The sequence below is a fragment of the Sphaerodactylus townsendi genome, linkage group LG08 (genome assembly GCF_021028975.2).
Source record: "Sphaerodactylus townsendi isolate TG3544 linkage group LG08, MPM_Stown_v2.3, whole genome shotgun sequence".
Classification (NCBI taxonomy): domain Eukaryota; kingdom Metazoa; phylum Chordata; class Lepidosauria; order Squamata; family Sphaerodactylidae; genus Sphaerodactylus; species Sphaerodactylus townsendi.
The window spans coordinates 25845163-25858578 of NC_059432.1; the positions used below are offsets into that span (position 1 = coordinate 25845163).

Genomic DNA, 13416 nt, shown 5'->3' on the forward strand with positions numbered 1-13416 from the left:
CATTAGGAAACTTCTACTGTGGAATGGAAGTGTATATTCCTACAAATGACACCCATTAGGTTTACTTCATAAGGCGCCTGTTACGGCGAGAGCAAGGGGTTGTGATTGTGAACTGCTTTGAGACATCTCACAGTAGAGAAATGTAGGGTATAGAAACCAACTCTTTTTCTCTGTGGTGTGGTGAACAACAGCTCTTTGCTTCCTTCCATGTGTCAGATCATCAGGTATTTGAAGTGAGGATTGAGTTCACCTCTTCTCCAGCCTTAGCATTCCTGGTTTCTTCTGCTGTCCTTCATAGGGCTTGTTTTCCATGTCCCGTCATCTTTTCTGAACTCCTTTCCTGTTCATCTGTGCACTTAGTTTCAGAGATGTTTAGATCCCATGTGTCTTTACTGCTACTTCCATCCTAATTCAACTCGCTACCTATTTTAGCTAGTCAGATGTTTGAAACAGAGGGACTTTAAGACTGTGAGCGACCTTATGGAGTATTTGATTTGCAAGCACTTACTTCCTTGTTTACAATCAAAAGTCATTAAACTTATCTCATTGGTCAGATGGCAAGCTTAATTGGCACAGGCCGCTGTAATCCTGGAATTCCTGCCTTACTGGTATTTTATTTTTCTACGGTGTGATGCAGCTTCCCAGAAGCAGAGAGATTGTAAGGCAGTCTTTCAATACAATGGAACAGATTCTTCCAGTCTTTGTTTCAGTGCTTTACCTCCCGAGTTAGACTTTCATCTTTGGTTGTGATCAAGATTGGGTTTGATTTTGCCTATAAAAGTTTGTTCAGATGTGAAGGCCAGGAAGAAAGGAGAAGTGGTGTGTGGGGGGGGGGGGCTTAATTTTTTTCTGGAGGAAAAATTTACGAATATTTTGTAGCACTTAAAACTCCTATGAAATATGTATTTTTAAATGTTGGAGTGAGTGCAATTTGCTACAATAGTATAGGGTGCAGCAGTTTGAAGCTCTTGCTTTAGTACCAGGTGTGTTATCAATTTTTGTTGTAATTAGACATAACTGACTAACAGAAGCGTATCTAGGCAAACTGGAGCCCGGGGACAAAACCTGAATTTGACGCCCCCCCACCCCGTATGAGTGGCCACCTTCCCCCACCACAACCAAACAATGATTTTTTGCACCAGCTCACAAAACACCTCCCACCCCCAGCAAAACATACATGGCTATCTCCCCATCAACTCTCTTTCCTAATCTTGTCCTCACACCAACCCTGTGAGGTAGGTTGTTAGCCTGAGAAACAGCTCCAAGCCAATGCAAGCGTGTATTAAGCATGAAAATCTTTCACAAATCACCACCAGCAAAACATTTACCAAACAAAAGTAAGCATCATCTCTCATAAAACACCTTCAGTGGAATCCACCCCCAAACAGCATCACTTTCAATTGTGTTTAAACTAGGGAGGCCATATTCTTCTTTTAAATCCATCTTAAAGAGAGAATCTGAGGTCCCCAGTTAAAACAACATTGAAAGTGATGTTGTTTTGGGGTGGATTCTCCCCCACCCTGAAACAGTATCAATTTCAATTTTAAACTGGGGACCTCAGATTCTCCCTTTAAGTTCATGCCGAAGGGGGTGGATTTAAAAGGAGAATCTGGGGAAATTTGGGGGGTGCCTGCTGTCAGGAGTGCAATTGTTAAGCTAGCAGCACCAAAATGTCAGGGTATCTTTAGGAGACTCTCCTGATGATACGACCCAGGTTTTGTGAAGTTTGGTTCAGGGGGTCCAAAGTTATGGACCCTCAAAGGTGTAGCTCCCATCTCCTATTAGCTTTCATTGGAAACAATGGGGGATGGGGGCACCCCTTTTGAGAGTCCATAACTTTGAACCCCCTGACCCAAACCTCACCTAACTTGGGTGGTATCATCAGGAGAGTCTCCTAAAAACTGCACCCCCTGCAGGCCGAAAACTGAAAAAAAACACTAAATAGAAAAAATACAGAAACGGGCCTGAAATTTTTGCGCCCTCCGCTAGGGTGGCGCCCGGGGACATAGGGTACCCCATGTCCCTAGGCAAATTCGCCTCTGCTGACTAAGGAATGGAATGAGTTGACAGCTCACTTCCAACCAGTCAGAACACAGGACTCGCTTCCAGCCGTGGAAGTAAGTCCGGCACAATGATTGGTTCCCAGCCTTCAAAGACCAAGCTGGACATGGTGGGGCAGCAGCGGTCAGCTACCTTCCCTGCTGGCCTGGCAGAAGCCTTTCTAGACCACCATCTGCTGTCTCCTGCCCCCCAAAGACCATGCTGTGCCTGGCAGGGCATAGCAACAAGCTGCCCTCCCGCCTGGCCTGGCACATGCCTTCACACTCCCTCACTTACCCTCTCCCACGCCCAAAGATCCTTGAAGTCCCCTGGCCACCTTGCCCCAAAAAGCAAGACAACAGCAGTGTCCTGGGATCATCAACAGGTAGGAAGTGGGCCGGTGGGGGTGGGGAGAGATGAGTAAAACAGCAGTAAACCCTATTGTGGGGGGAAATGCTTGCTCTCCCCCTGTTTTCTGGAGCCCATTGCATTTCCCTCCGCAATGGGCTTTAGAAAACATAGGCATTCACATATTTATCCAATAAATACTCAAGTGAATACAATGTTATACTAATCTAGGTCATAAATGATGTGTATTTTGTTAAAGCAGAAAAATAGGAGATCGGAAAGTAAGCATTATATACATTTTAGTTTTCCCAACACTTTTTTATTTTCTGAGAACAATAATGTTTTCCACATAGCTTCAGAACATCTAGAATTTTAACATATGTCTGCTTGGTGTTGAAAGGAGAGAGAGAGAGATGGGCGGGGGGTGTCCACGGATTAACGAGTATTCTGAAAATCCATCACAACTTCCTCTTCCTCCTTTGAGATTGAGAAAATGTGAAAGATTTGAAGCAAGCTTCATTTCAGCCTCTAGAGGGCGCTCGTGTCTATCACCAAAAGCTGCTCTTCTTTTTTCCCCAAAGTCATTTATGTTATTGATTAAAATACAATAAACACATCTCAAACAACAAACGTACAAATTATCGAAAGGAAAAGGCTTACGATATAGGCACTCCAAACCGCATATATGCCTTGAACAAATCGGCACAGTAATTTCAGTAATTATCAGGCTGAGAAATGTGGCGTGGTTAAATGAAAAGCTGGAGGTGCGTGTGACATCTTCAAGCCGCTTCCCAAGTTCAAAGCTGTGTACACCTCCTCTACAGGGCCACAAAAATTGTGGAAATGGGGACCCATAGATGAAATGGACAATGAACATAAATGCCTAGCTAAAAGGATTGAAGATGGTTGTAGAGATATGGTTGGCTGAGAGTTATTTCTTCTTGATCCAGCCCTTTCTTCCAGGGTCTTGGGGTTTTCACAACAACCCTGTGAGATAGATTGGCTGAGTGTGGTTAACCTCATGTTAACCAGCAAGGTTTGTGGCAGGTTGTGGATTTGAGCCCATTTATTTCAGTTTCTTTCTGCTGAGTAGCCACCTTAATAAGAATTTTTTAAAATGCCATTTAAATGAAAATGTACAGCATATAGGAATTCTAATCCTGTCTGCATGCTGCTAGTTCTGTTACTGTTGTATTCAACATGAGCAGCCTAGTGAACTATCAGATGTGGTATGAAGTGCTGTTCTGAATTCTGGTAAATGGAAGTACTTTTGTAACATCAAATCTTAGGAGTACTGCTAGTTAATATTTACGTTACAGGGTTCACGTTAGCACTACAAACTGTCTCGGATATAAGATCTCGGATATAAGATCTGCCAAAGTATGAATTGGCTGAAATTATTAACTTAAAACACTGCTGTGACAGCTTCCCATATCATTCTCTATGTTTCGTAAATATTCTCCCAAACATAGAAGTTTTACAAATTCAGGGCTTCAAGGTGCTAAGAAGCACACTTTTAAAAAACTTTTGCAGTGCCAGAATGCAAGTTTATAGACTTGTTCTACTCCTTAGCTAGATTCAGGTCCAGTAGCAACTTAAAGGCCTACAAGATTTTTGGGGTATAAGGTTTCAAGAGTCAAAGGTCCCTTCATCAGTAGGCATGGTGCTTTCTGATGAAGGGACTTTTGATTCTTGAAACCTTATACCATGAAAATCCTGCTGGTCACTAAGACTTGACGCTAGTTCCTGAAAACAATTCTTGACCTGTAAAAGTCTAATATAAACCAGGTCCTTTTCTCTAACCTTACTGCCCCTAGTTTGCTTGCAGCTTTAGTGATGTTCCCTTGGTAGCAAGCCACAGTCCAGCCAACTTTGAATGCTGCAGCTATTCTTGCCAAGTTGCAAACAAAGAAAATGAGCATGGTTAGAGATGCATAGTGGTAAAATTATCAAGGACTGACAGTTAACATTAACTAACAATGTTGCACATGGATGCATGTCAACTGAGTAAATGCATGAGTCACTGACTGTTCACTAAACAAATGGTTAACTATGTTTGCACTAGTTTAGGTGGGAACAATGGTTTGATGGTATACCAGTATATCCTCCATTCAAGTGTAATAAACTAGTCACAGTTTATCACTTTTGGCAAACTGTAGTTTAATGTTTCCAAACTATGACTTGTGCTGGCCATGCAAACCATGCTTTACAATCATGGTTTATGTGGCAAGAACAAGGTATTGGCATTATATCTGATATGAAATGTATAAAATTTTAGATTTATACCCTGTCTTTTCTCTTGTAAGGAGACTCCTTTCCCGTCCTCTCACCACAACAGACACCTTGTGAGATAGATGGAGCTGAAAGAGTTCCGAAGAACTGTAACTAGCTCAAGGTCACCCAGCAGGAATGTAGGAGTGGGGAAACAAATCTGTATCGCCAGCTAAGGTCCACTGCTCGTGTGAAGGAGTGGGGAATCAAACCTGGCTCACCAGATTAGAGTCCACCTGCTCTTAACCACTGTACCATGCAAGCAGATGAAGCTAGCTAAGTATGTAAATGCTGTTGAGCAGAAGAGAAATAGCATAAGTAAGACCAAGGTTCTTTCAGCCCCATTCACACAGTGCAAAAAATATGAAGCAAACTGTTATTGGTAAATGTATGGTTAAACTATGCTTGTGAACAATACAGAATGAAAACAAGACCATTTCAAATGAGTAATCTGAACATTTTTAAAATTCCAACAGCTTTGGCAAATCCCATCGTATTTCAGAAAGATTGCGCGCGAGGAGCTGAAGTATGGTGTGAGAACTTAAAAACAGCATCGCATTGTAATGCCGTTAAGCACTGTCAGCAAAATGTCTGGAGCAAACCTACAGTGGTAAGTGAGTTGGCAAAATGTTGAAAAAACATCACCTGTTTGTGTTACTGAATTATTTCCACTTGGTGGCTCGGTAGGTGAAGAGCTGCTGTGACTTGGCATTTTCACACATGGACATGAAGCCGTGTGAGTTGGAAGATAAATTACCTAGAGTGTTCTAGAAGCAAGAACTGGTAGCTGCTGCATAAAACCGTCCTGTGTGAAAATAAAAGTACACATCTCTATTCTGTAGAAGTCATAACATATTTCAACATAAGTAATACAAACATGTCTGATTTCAGGGACTCGCCATGTTGTTGAACCTGCAGGCACTTGGAATTCTGAGGGAAGAGTGGGGAGGATAGCAATAAAATGGCTGCCACTGGGACAGGATCAATCTGAAAAACTGCTGCTATCAGGGAGGGTCTAAGCATAAATGTTAGAAGGTTCCATACTATTTGCCTTCCTATGGTGGAAAAAGTTGCTTGTGATTGAATATTCCCTGCAGACAGGTGGTGCCTCCTGGGCTGTCCTGAACCACATCCTGCAACAAAGAAAGCTGCATCAACCATTTGCTGTGGCAAAGGCGTGATTTTCATTCCCCCATAAGAAGGAAGGTTTGCTCTTTGTATATATAGGAGATGCTCGCAAACCGAGATTTTTTAGAAAATCCATCTGTGGAGAATCCGAAGTCAAGCCTTTGTAGCATGATTCTCTCGTTGGTCCTCTGCTGGGCAGCAGAAGTGTTACCCAAAGTCTTGTTTTTCATTCCTGTTCTACTCTCCTTATTACTGAGCAAAAATGTGCAATCTCCTAACATCTACTCCATCTTTTAATTTCAATGTTGTAAACTATACCCTATTCCACATAAAGACCTCAGTAAAATATTTCCTCCTGCCCTCCCCCCACGTGCTCCATGCCTCCCCACTCATTGCAGTCTGGTCCAGACTAGACGGCAGGGGGGCTTGCAGCACAAGTATATGGGGGTAGGATGGAGGAAATGGCGGATTACATTAAAACTTACTTAGGTGGCTTGTGAAACAGGGTATGACTTGGTTATGCTAACAGTCTTTTAAGAACAGAATTCAGCTGGCCAGTCCTCTCCCTCAGAGTTCTGGTTCTGCCTTTCTACATTCTAAAAAAAAACCCCTGGAATGTTTATCTTGCTGTGGTTAATTATTGTACCTTTTTTTTGAAGGGCAGGGAAAAAGCAAAATTGGCTGAGAGCTTAATGAAGGAAACACTTGCTGTGGAAGTAGTCATGTTCACATATCCTCTGTTGTGCTAAAATGATGGACTTTCTCTCTTCAGGAAACCATCCCTTGTGAACTGTGCAAAGAAATTGTGGTTGTGGCTGGGAAATTCTTGAAAAATAATGACACAGAGGTAATGGTCTTTTTTTCTTGAAGTGCACCCTGTTTGTTTGCATAAAGTACAGTTCGACAAACTAGAGTTTTACTACATCAGTAATACATGTGCTTTGAAGTCGAACTTACTCTCTGGATATGCAGCATCACCCTGACCTCAATAACCCAGAGTAACCTGATCACTTCAGATCTCAAAAGCTAAGGAAGGTTGATTACAAGCATAATAAACAAACAAAACAAACCTTTGCAAGCATTTGGATGGGAGATCTCCAAGAATAGCAGGGTCACGATGTGGAGGCGAACCCTCTCTGAATGTCTCCTGCTGTGAAAACCCTCATAGGGGTCACCATAAGCGTGATGTGTCTTGATGGCAAAAAACCCATTCAGAATCTCATACATTTCCAGTGTTGCCAAATATGAAAAAGTCTGTAGTTTGCAGAAAAATCTTGAATCTAACATCATAAAAATGGGGGGGGGAGCTTTAATCCCAATCATACCAACAGCACCTGTAGCTTTAAGAAATGAATGTCTTCAGTGTTTTGATAGGCAGCCACAACGTATTGCCAGCCTTCAAGCCTTTTGTCAATAAAAAGGAGGGCGGGGGGCGGGGGGGGAGGAATCTTCCAGGGCTTTATTGGCCTTTGAGGATTGATTCATTGGGGCCCAACCAGCAGTGACTAGTGTATGGTGGATAAAGGAGTCTTTGCAGGTTCCTCACTGTTCATCTGGGTCTGGTCCAGGACCTGCGCTATGCAAATCTTCCCTGGGTAGAGGCAGACGGGACAGGTAAAGGTGGATAGGAAGGGGCAGTGGGAAACAGAAAAGGAGAGAGACTACAGTGGTTGAGGGCAAAATGAGATACTCCCTGCAAGTCCTTGTGGATCCCTGGCTTGTGATTTCTTAATTTTGAAGGAGCCCCATTTTTCAAGAGCTTGATGATTTAAGACCACAAATCTTGTCTCATAGGATCTCTTATCATATGCTTTCTATTGTATAATAGATGAATGTGAGAATGTGTAGATCAGATGTGTCCAACTCTGGCGCTTCAGATGTTCATGGACTACAATTCCCATCAGCTCCTGCTGGCATGGTCAATTAGCCATGCCAGCAGGGGCTGATGGGAAATTTAGTCCTTGAACATCTGAAAGGCCAGAGTTGGACACGCCTGGTGTAGATGAATGGCTATCAGGAAGCAAAAACAAACTTCCATACCTGTTGGGAGGCAAAGACTGGCTCTTTTCTGGGGCTGTTATACAAATTACACCAAATCAAAGGATGCTATAGGATGCATTGTTGGTCTTCACTAAACTTTCTGGAGTTAAACAGTTTGGGGAAAACCCCACTACTGGTGCACTTATTTCATGGATGTCTGTCAGTTGTCATTAAATATTTATTTCTGAGTATGAAAGGTAGGTCAGTCTGTGTTGAAAAGTTTTTATTAATGTGTGTATCTTACATCACAGGATGAAATCCATGGTTACATGAGCAAGGTCTGTGAGTTTCTTCCTGACGAAGGCCTCGTATCTGAATGCAAGGAGATGGTGGATGCTTACCTGCCGAACATTCTGGACATGATTAAGGGGGAGCTTGTAAGTAGACTACTGAAAAATGAAGCCATTCTCTGTGTAAAAAATCTTGGGTTAGAATAAATCAAATGGGTTAAGCTAGCATTAATATTTTCACTTGGCTCAACTGTTTTGCTCTGACTTGGATAGTCCAGGCTAGTGTGATCTTGTCAGATTTTGGAAGCTAAGCAGGTTTGGCCTTGGTAACCATTTGGATGGGAGACCTTCAGAAAATACAAGGGTCATGACCCAGAGGCAGGCAATGGCAAGCCACCTCTGAATGACTGTTGCCTAGAACCCCCCCCCCCCCTTCCTGGGTCACTATAAGTCACCTGTGACTTGACTAAACCCTCCCCCTCCCCTTTAATTTTCCAGGATTTAGGTCTTGAGAAAATGCTTTCTGACAAGGACTTAGAAAATGAGGATGGTTAGTCTGGAAATAGCAGTTGGCAAGAAGTGATTAAGGTTATACAAACTATGATTCCGGCCTAGTTTTGCGGCAGCCGTTAGGTTCAGTTTTTGGAGAGGACTTGGCTGGCTTTTTCTTCATTGGTGTAGAAAGTAGGTAAAGGCAGAGGAAATGTGTAATGCTGACTTTCATTCTTCAGGATAAGCCAGAAGTCGTGTGCAGTTCGCTCACCTTGTGCCAGTCTCTTCAGAAGCACCTGGCGTCAGTGAAATTGCAGAAGCAGCTTCAGTCAAACAAGATTCCTGAACTCGACTTCTCTGAACTGGCGTCTCCCTTCATGGCTAATGTGCCACTTCTTCTTTATCCCCAGGACAAGCCCAAGGAAGAGTCTCGGGTGAGAATGTAGTGTCTAATTTTACACCAGGTCATAGGCCACTTGCAATTCCATGAGAATGAATTTAACAAAATTCTCTATGCTGTAATAAAAAAGGAATAGAAATTTATATAAAATATATTCAGAGTCCCAACATTATATAGGATGATCTAGTGCCACACCATTTTTCTTGTCAGGTTGCTTGCTTTTGAGAGTATTTGAGCATTCATTATAAAAGCTTTACTCAAAGTGGGTACTGCGGTGGTTCTGTGCTAAGATGCAGTGAGCGAAGACAGAAAAAGTGCAGAGAAGGGCAACGAGGATGATTGAGGGATTGGAGCGCCTTCCTTACAAGGAGAGGCTGCAGCGTTTGGAACTCTCTAGTTTGGAGAGGAGACGTCTGAGGGGGGATATAATTGAAGTCTATAAAATTATGCATGGGGTAGAAAATATTGACAGAGATAACTTTTTCTCTCTTTCACACAGTACTAGAACCAGGGGGCATACATTGAAAATGCTGGGGGTGGGGGGTGGGGAGTGGAGAGAGAGACAGAATTAGGGCTAATCAAAGGAAACATTTCTTCACGCAACGTGTGATTGGTGTTTGGAATATGCTTCCACAGGAGGTGGTGATGGCCACTAACCTGGATAGCTTTAAAAGGGACTTGGACAGATTTATGGAGGAGAAGTCGATCTATGGCTACCAATCTTGATCCTCCTTGATCTGAGATTGCAAATGCTTTAACAGACCAGGTACTCAGAAGCAGCAGCAACAGGCCATTGCTTTCACATCCTGCATGTGAGCTGACAAAGCCATCTGGTGGGCCACTGCAAGTAGCAGAGTGCTGGACTGGATGGACTCTGGTCTGATCCAGCAGGCTCGCTTATGTTATGAGTTTGCTTGTTTATTACAGGAAAAAGGAAATGTATGTCAAGACTGCATTCAGTTGATGACTGACATTCAGGGTGCTGTGAAGAGCAATTCAACATTTGTTCACCAGCTGATTCAGAACGCGCTAGAACAGTGTGAACACTTGGGGCCTGCCATGGCTGATCAGGTAATGGACTACCTAGTTCTGATGACAAGTGGATTTGATATGTCACTGTGGAAGGTTGTACTGTAACAAACAGCTTACTCTGTGGAAGGTGGAGGGGAGTAGAGTTTTGCTATTCTGTCACTTAGACTAAGTTTTTCTGAGTTCCATGACTAGACGGAAGGTTCACATAACAATAAGCTATGGCTACCCAAGAGCAGGCCATTGTTTGCAGCTTGGAAGCATGTGAACCAGAGGGTCCCCATACTGCTTTGCATACTGGCAGACCTCACCACTGAGGCATTCCTCTATTCTGAAAGTGACTCAACTGCTCCGCTTCGCCTAATGAAGGGCCTTATATTTCACAATAGACAGATTTTCTTTTGAAGTGGTAAGTTGTACAGAGATGTACATAATCGTGAATCAGGCTTGTGAGTAACAGTCAGCCCAGCAGAGCCAAGTCACACATCATGTTTTCCCCTCCCCCACACCCTTGGAACTTTCTGCTGCATCCCTGACGCACTGAAGGCTTCCCAAGGAAAAAGGCAGAATGCTGCCACCTCAGGTAGAGACAGTGTTGTGCTCTCCCCTCTCCCCCACATAAAAACATACACATAGTGAGTGCCCCAGGAACCAGATTCTTCCCGCTTCCAGAGTGAGTCTTATGCCAGAGTCAAGAGGAGCCAACGGTGAAGAAACAGACCTTGCTTCACCGCCCCCCCCCCCCCCCGGCAGTGCAGGTGAAACTGGGCCTTGAAAAGGATAAAATTCTAAAACAAACAAACAAAACCTCGAGCAGATCCTTCAGGGTGCAAGAAGCTGGATGTGTCGCAGCTGGTGCTGGCAAGAGGCGGGGCAACAGAGTCATTGCCATGCCCTGCTCAGATAAGGTTCTCTGCACACCACTAGTTTCTCCCTGACCACCAGGCAGTTGGGTCCAGGGATAGGAGCACGAAAGGCAAGTCTGCCCTACTTCTTCGACAGATGAGCAGCATAAGGTTGCATAATCTGAGCTGGAGCAGCTGCTGGCCACTGGGTTGCAGAGAGCATTAACCTATGGCCATGTAGCCAACTGCTCCGAGGGAGAGCTTTGCTTGCTTGTTCTGTGGCATTGGGGCCAGTCTGGCTGGGAGAGCTGGCAGTGAGGCGTCTGTGTCTCTGAGCCTAGCTGCCCAAGGTTCCTGGGTCAGTTTGGAGACAGGGGCCTGGAAGGTGGGTTTTGCCTGCTCTCCTAGCAGGGTCAGGCTTAAGCTCAGCTGCTTTTAGTGGAGGCTTGTCTTAAATGGCTACAGAGCCTTTTTCCAAGGCAGCTGAGAATGGCCCAGCCTCTTCAAAACCTACTACAAATGTGCTCATCTGCTCAGGCACCGGGCTGCTGATGGCTGACTGGGTCTCACTTTGCTCAGGATGGGCTGATGCACACGCAAGATGAGCTGAGTGACTCTCATGTCCTTAAAAGGGCCATTGCCCTCTCCTGGGTGGTTCTTTGTTTTTGCTCTGGCAAGAACAGGAGGATAAGAGTTTGAATTTATATCCCCACTTTCTCTCCTATAGGAGACTCAAAGGGGCTTACAATCTCCTTGCCCTTCCCCCCTCACAGCAAACACCCTGTGAGGTGGGTGGGGCTGAGAGAGCTCCGAGAAGCTGTGACTACCCCAAGGTCACCCAGCTGGCGTGTGTGGGAGTGCACAGGCTAATGTGAATTCCCCAGATAAGCCTCCACAGCTCAAGCGGCAGAGCGGAGAATCAAACCCGGTTCCTCCAGATTAGATACACGAGCTCTTAACCTGCTGTTGGTTGTACAGCAGAAGCCAGATAAAAAGCAATCTAGGCAAGGGGTGGAGGGGTGGGGGCATACAGCTACCAAGCACTGAAATTGGATTCCCTGCAGCTTGAACCTTTTAGTGTGGGGAGCCTCCGCCTGTTGCAGTCCAAGGACACTCAGTCCTGTGCTTTTGAAGTGTGAAGAAGAGGAAGTTTACAACAGAAGGCAGAACTTGTGCAGCTTCCCAAAGCAACAGGTTTGGGGAACTGTCAACCACTTTTGTCAGCTGATGTGCCGTGTTTTGATCTCTGCCCCAGCTGATAATACAGCCAAGTGCTATTGTGGTGCAGACCAACTAGCTCTGGTCAAGGTCTCCGGTGGCCACCTAACTTGCCTGAGTTACCCTATGCTTGATATTTGCTGTTGCTGTGGAAGTATTTCATACCTATCAAATCTTTCTTTTTTTCTTCCTCCATTAGTGCAAAGATTACATCTCCCAGTATTCAGACCTGGCTATTCAGTTGTTTGCGCAGATGGTAAGATAAATGAATATTACACACGTTTTTTAAAAGATTTTTTTTGTAAATATGAACGGAACAAAGAAAATAGAAACAATATCATAACTACCCTTACAATTACACCAAAAGGAAAGGAGTATATATATTCTAGTGAACTATAAACAGCAAAAGATGATAGCAATAATTATGAGCAATAGAGATAATAATGAAAATTGAATAGTAATTATAATAATAAGTCGTAGCATAAATCATTCGATTCCCTATACAATACTTAATAAATGCAATAATGTTATACAGTATTATAAATTGTGATGAATCTCTATTATAAAGTTCTCAAAATACTTCCTGAATATTGAAAATGAGGTTCACATATTATAATCATTTATCTATGATATATTTAAATGTTCCCCCCTTAAACTAATTTCAATAGTATATCAAGAGGATTATTAATATTCACAGTTATCATTTCAACAACCTCCTTATCCGCTCTCCATTTTTAAGAATATAAGTAATATACTTTCCATTTATCTTGGAATTCGTTAGTTGGACTTTTGTTCACATAGTTTGTTAATTTTGCTATTATTGCAAGTTTACTTTCCTAGACCTCCCAGCACGGACATGCATCTGCTTTCCATTTGGCTGCAAATGAAAATCTGGCTGCCGTTATCATACATCTAAACAATTCCAACAGTTTTGGATTTTTTTTTCAAAATGCCCAATAGCATACATTTTTAATGAACTGTGCCTTATATTTTGAAGAGCTCCCTCAGTTAATAATATACACTAATATTGGTAATGTCAAAACTAATACGAGTGATGCGATATAAAGTTAATATCATTAATTAATTTGAATAACAATTGCTTTAGAGCCTAAAAGTCTAAACTTTCTGTTGAAGAACCACTTTGAAATAATACTTCCCCCTTCAGATTTAAGTATTTACACAAAAAACTTTTTATATAGCCATTTAAAAGGCTCTCTTACCCATTGAGAGTCTGCCTCTAGGTATATGGTAGCATGAATAGACTTCAAAATATGAAGGCAGAAATTGAATAGCGTTGATCAGTGGTTTGGGTTTTTTGTGAGAGTGTTCTGAGATTCTTTCTGGATTGGCTAAATGTTCAGTTCGTTCTTAACGA

General features: G+C 43.1%; 1 protein-coding gene across 2 annotated transcripts in view; it reads left to right on the forward strand.

The window, feature by feature from the left end:
* LOC125437695 (prosaposin) overlaps positions 1–13416 on the forward strand; it is a 32405-nt gene that overhangs the window by 4554 nt on the left and 14435 nt on the right. For both annotated transcript variants that reach the window (XM_048505543.1, XM_048505544.1), the window contains exons 2-7: positions 5136–5269; positions 6560–6634; positions 8079–8204; positions 8789–8983; positions 9877–10020; positions 12241–12297. In XM_048505543.1, coding sequence (XP_048361500.1) covers positions 5136–5269; positions 6560–6634; positions 8079–8204; positions 8789–8983; positions 9877–10020; positions 12241–12297 — 731 coding nt within the window. The remainder of the gene's footprint in view (positions 1–5135; positions 5270–6559; positions 6635–8078; positions 8205–8788; positions 8984–9876; positions 10021–12240; positions 12298–13416) is intronic.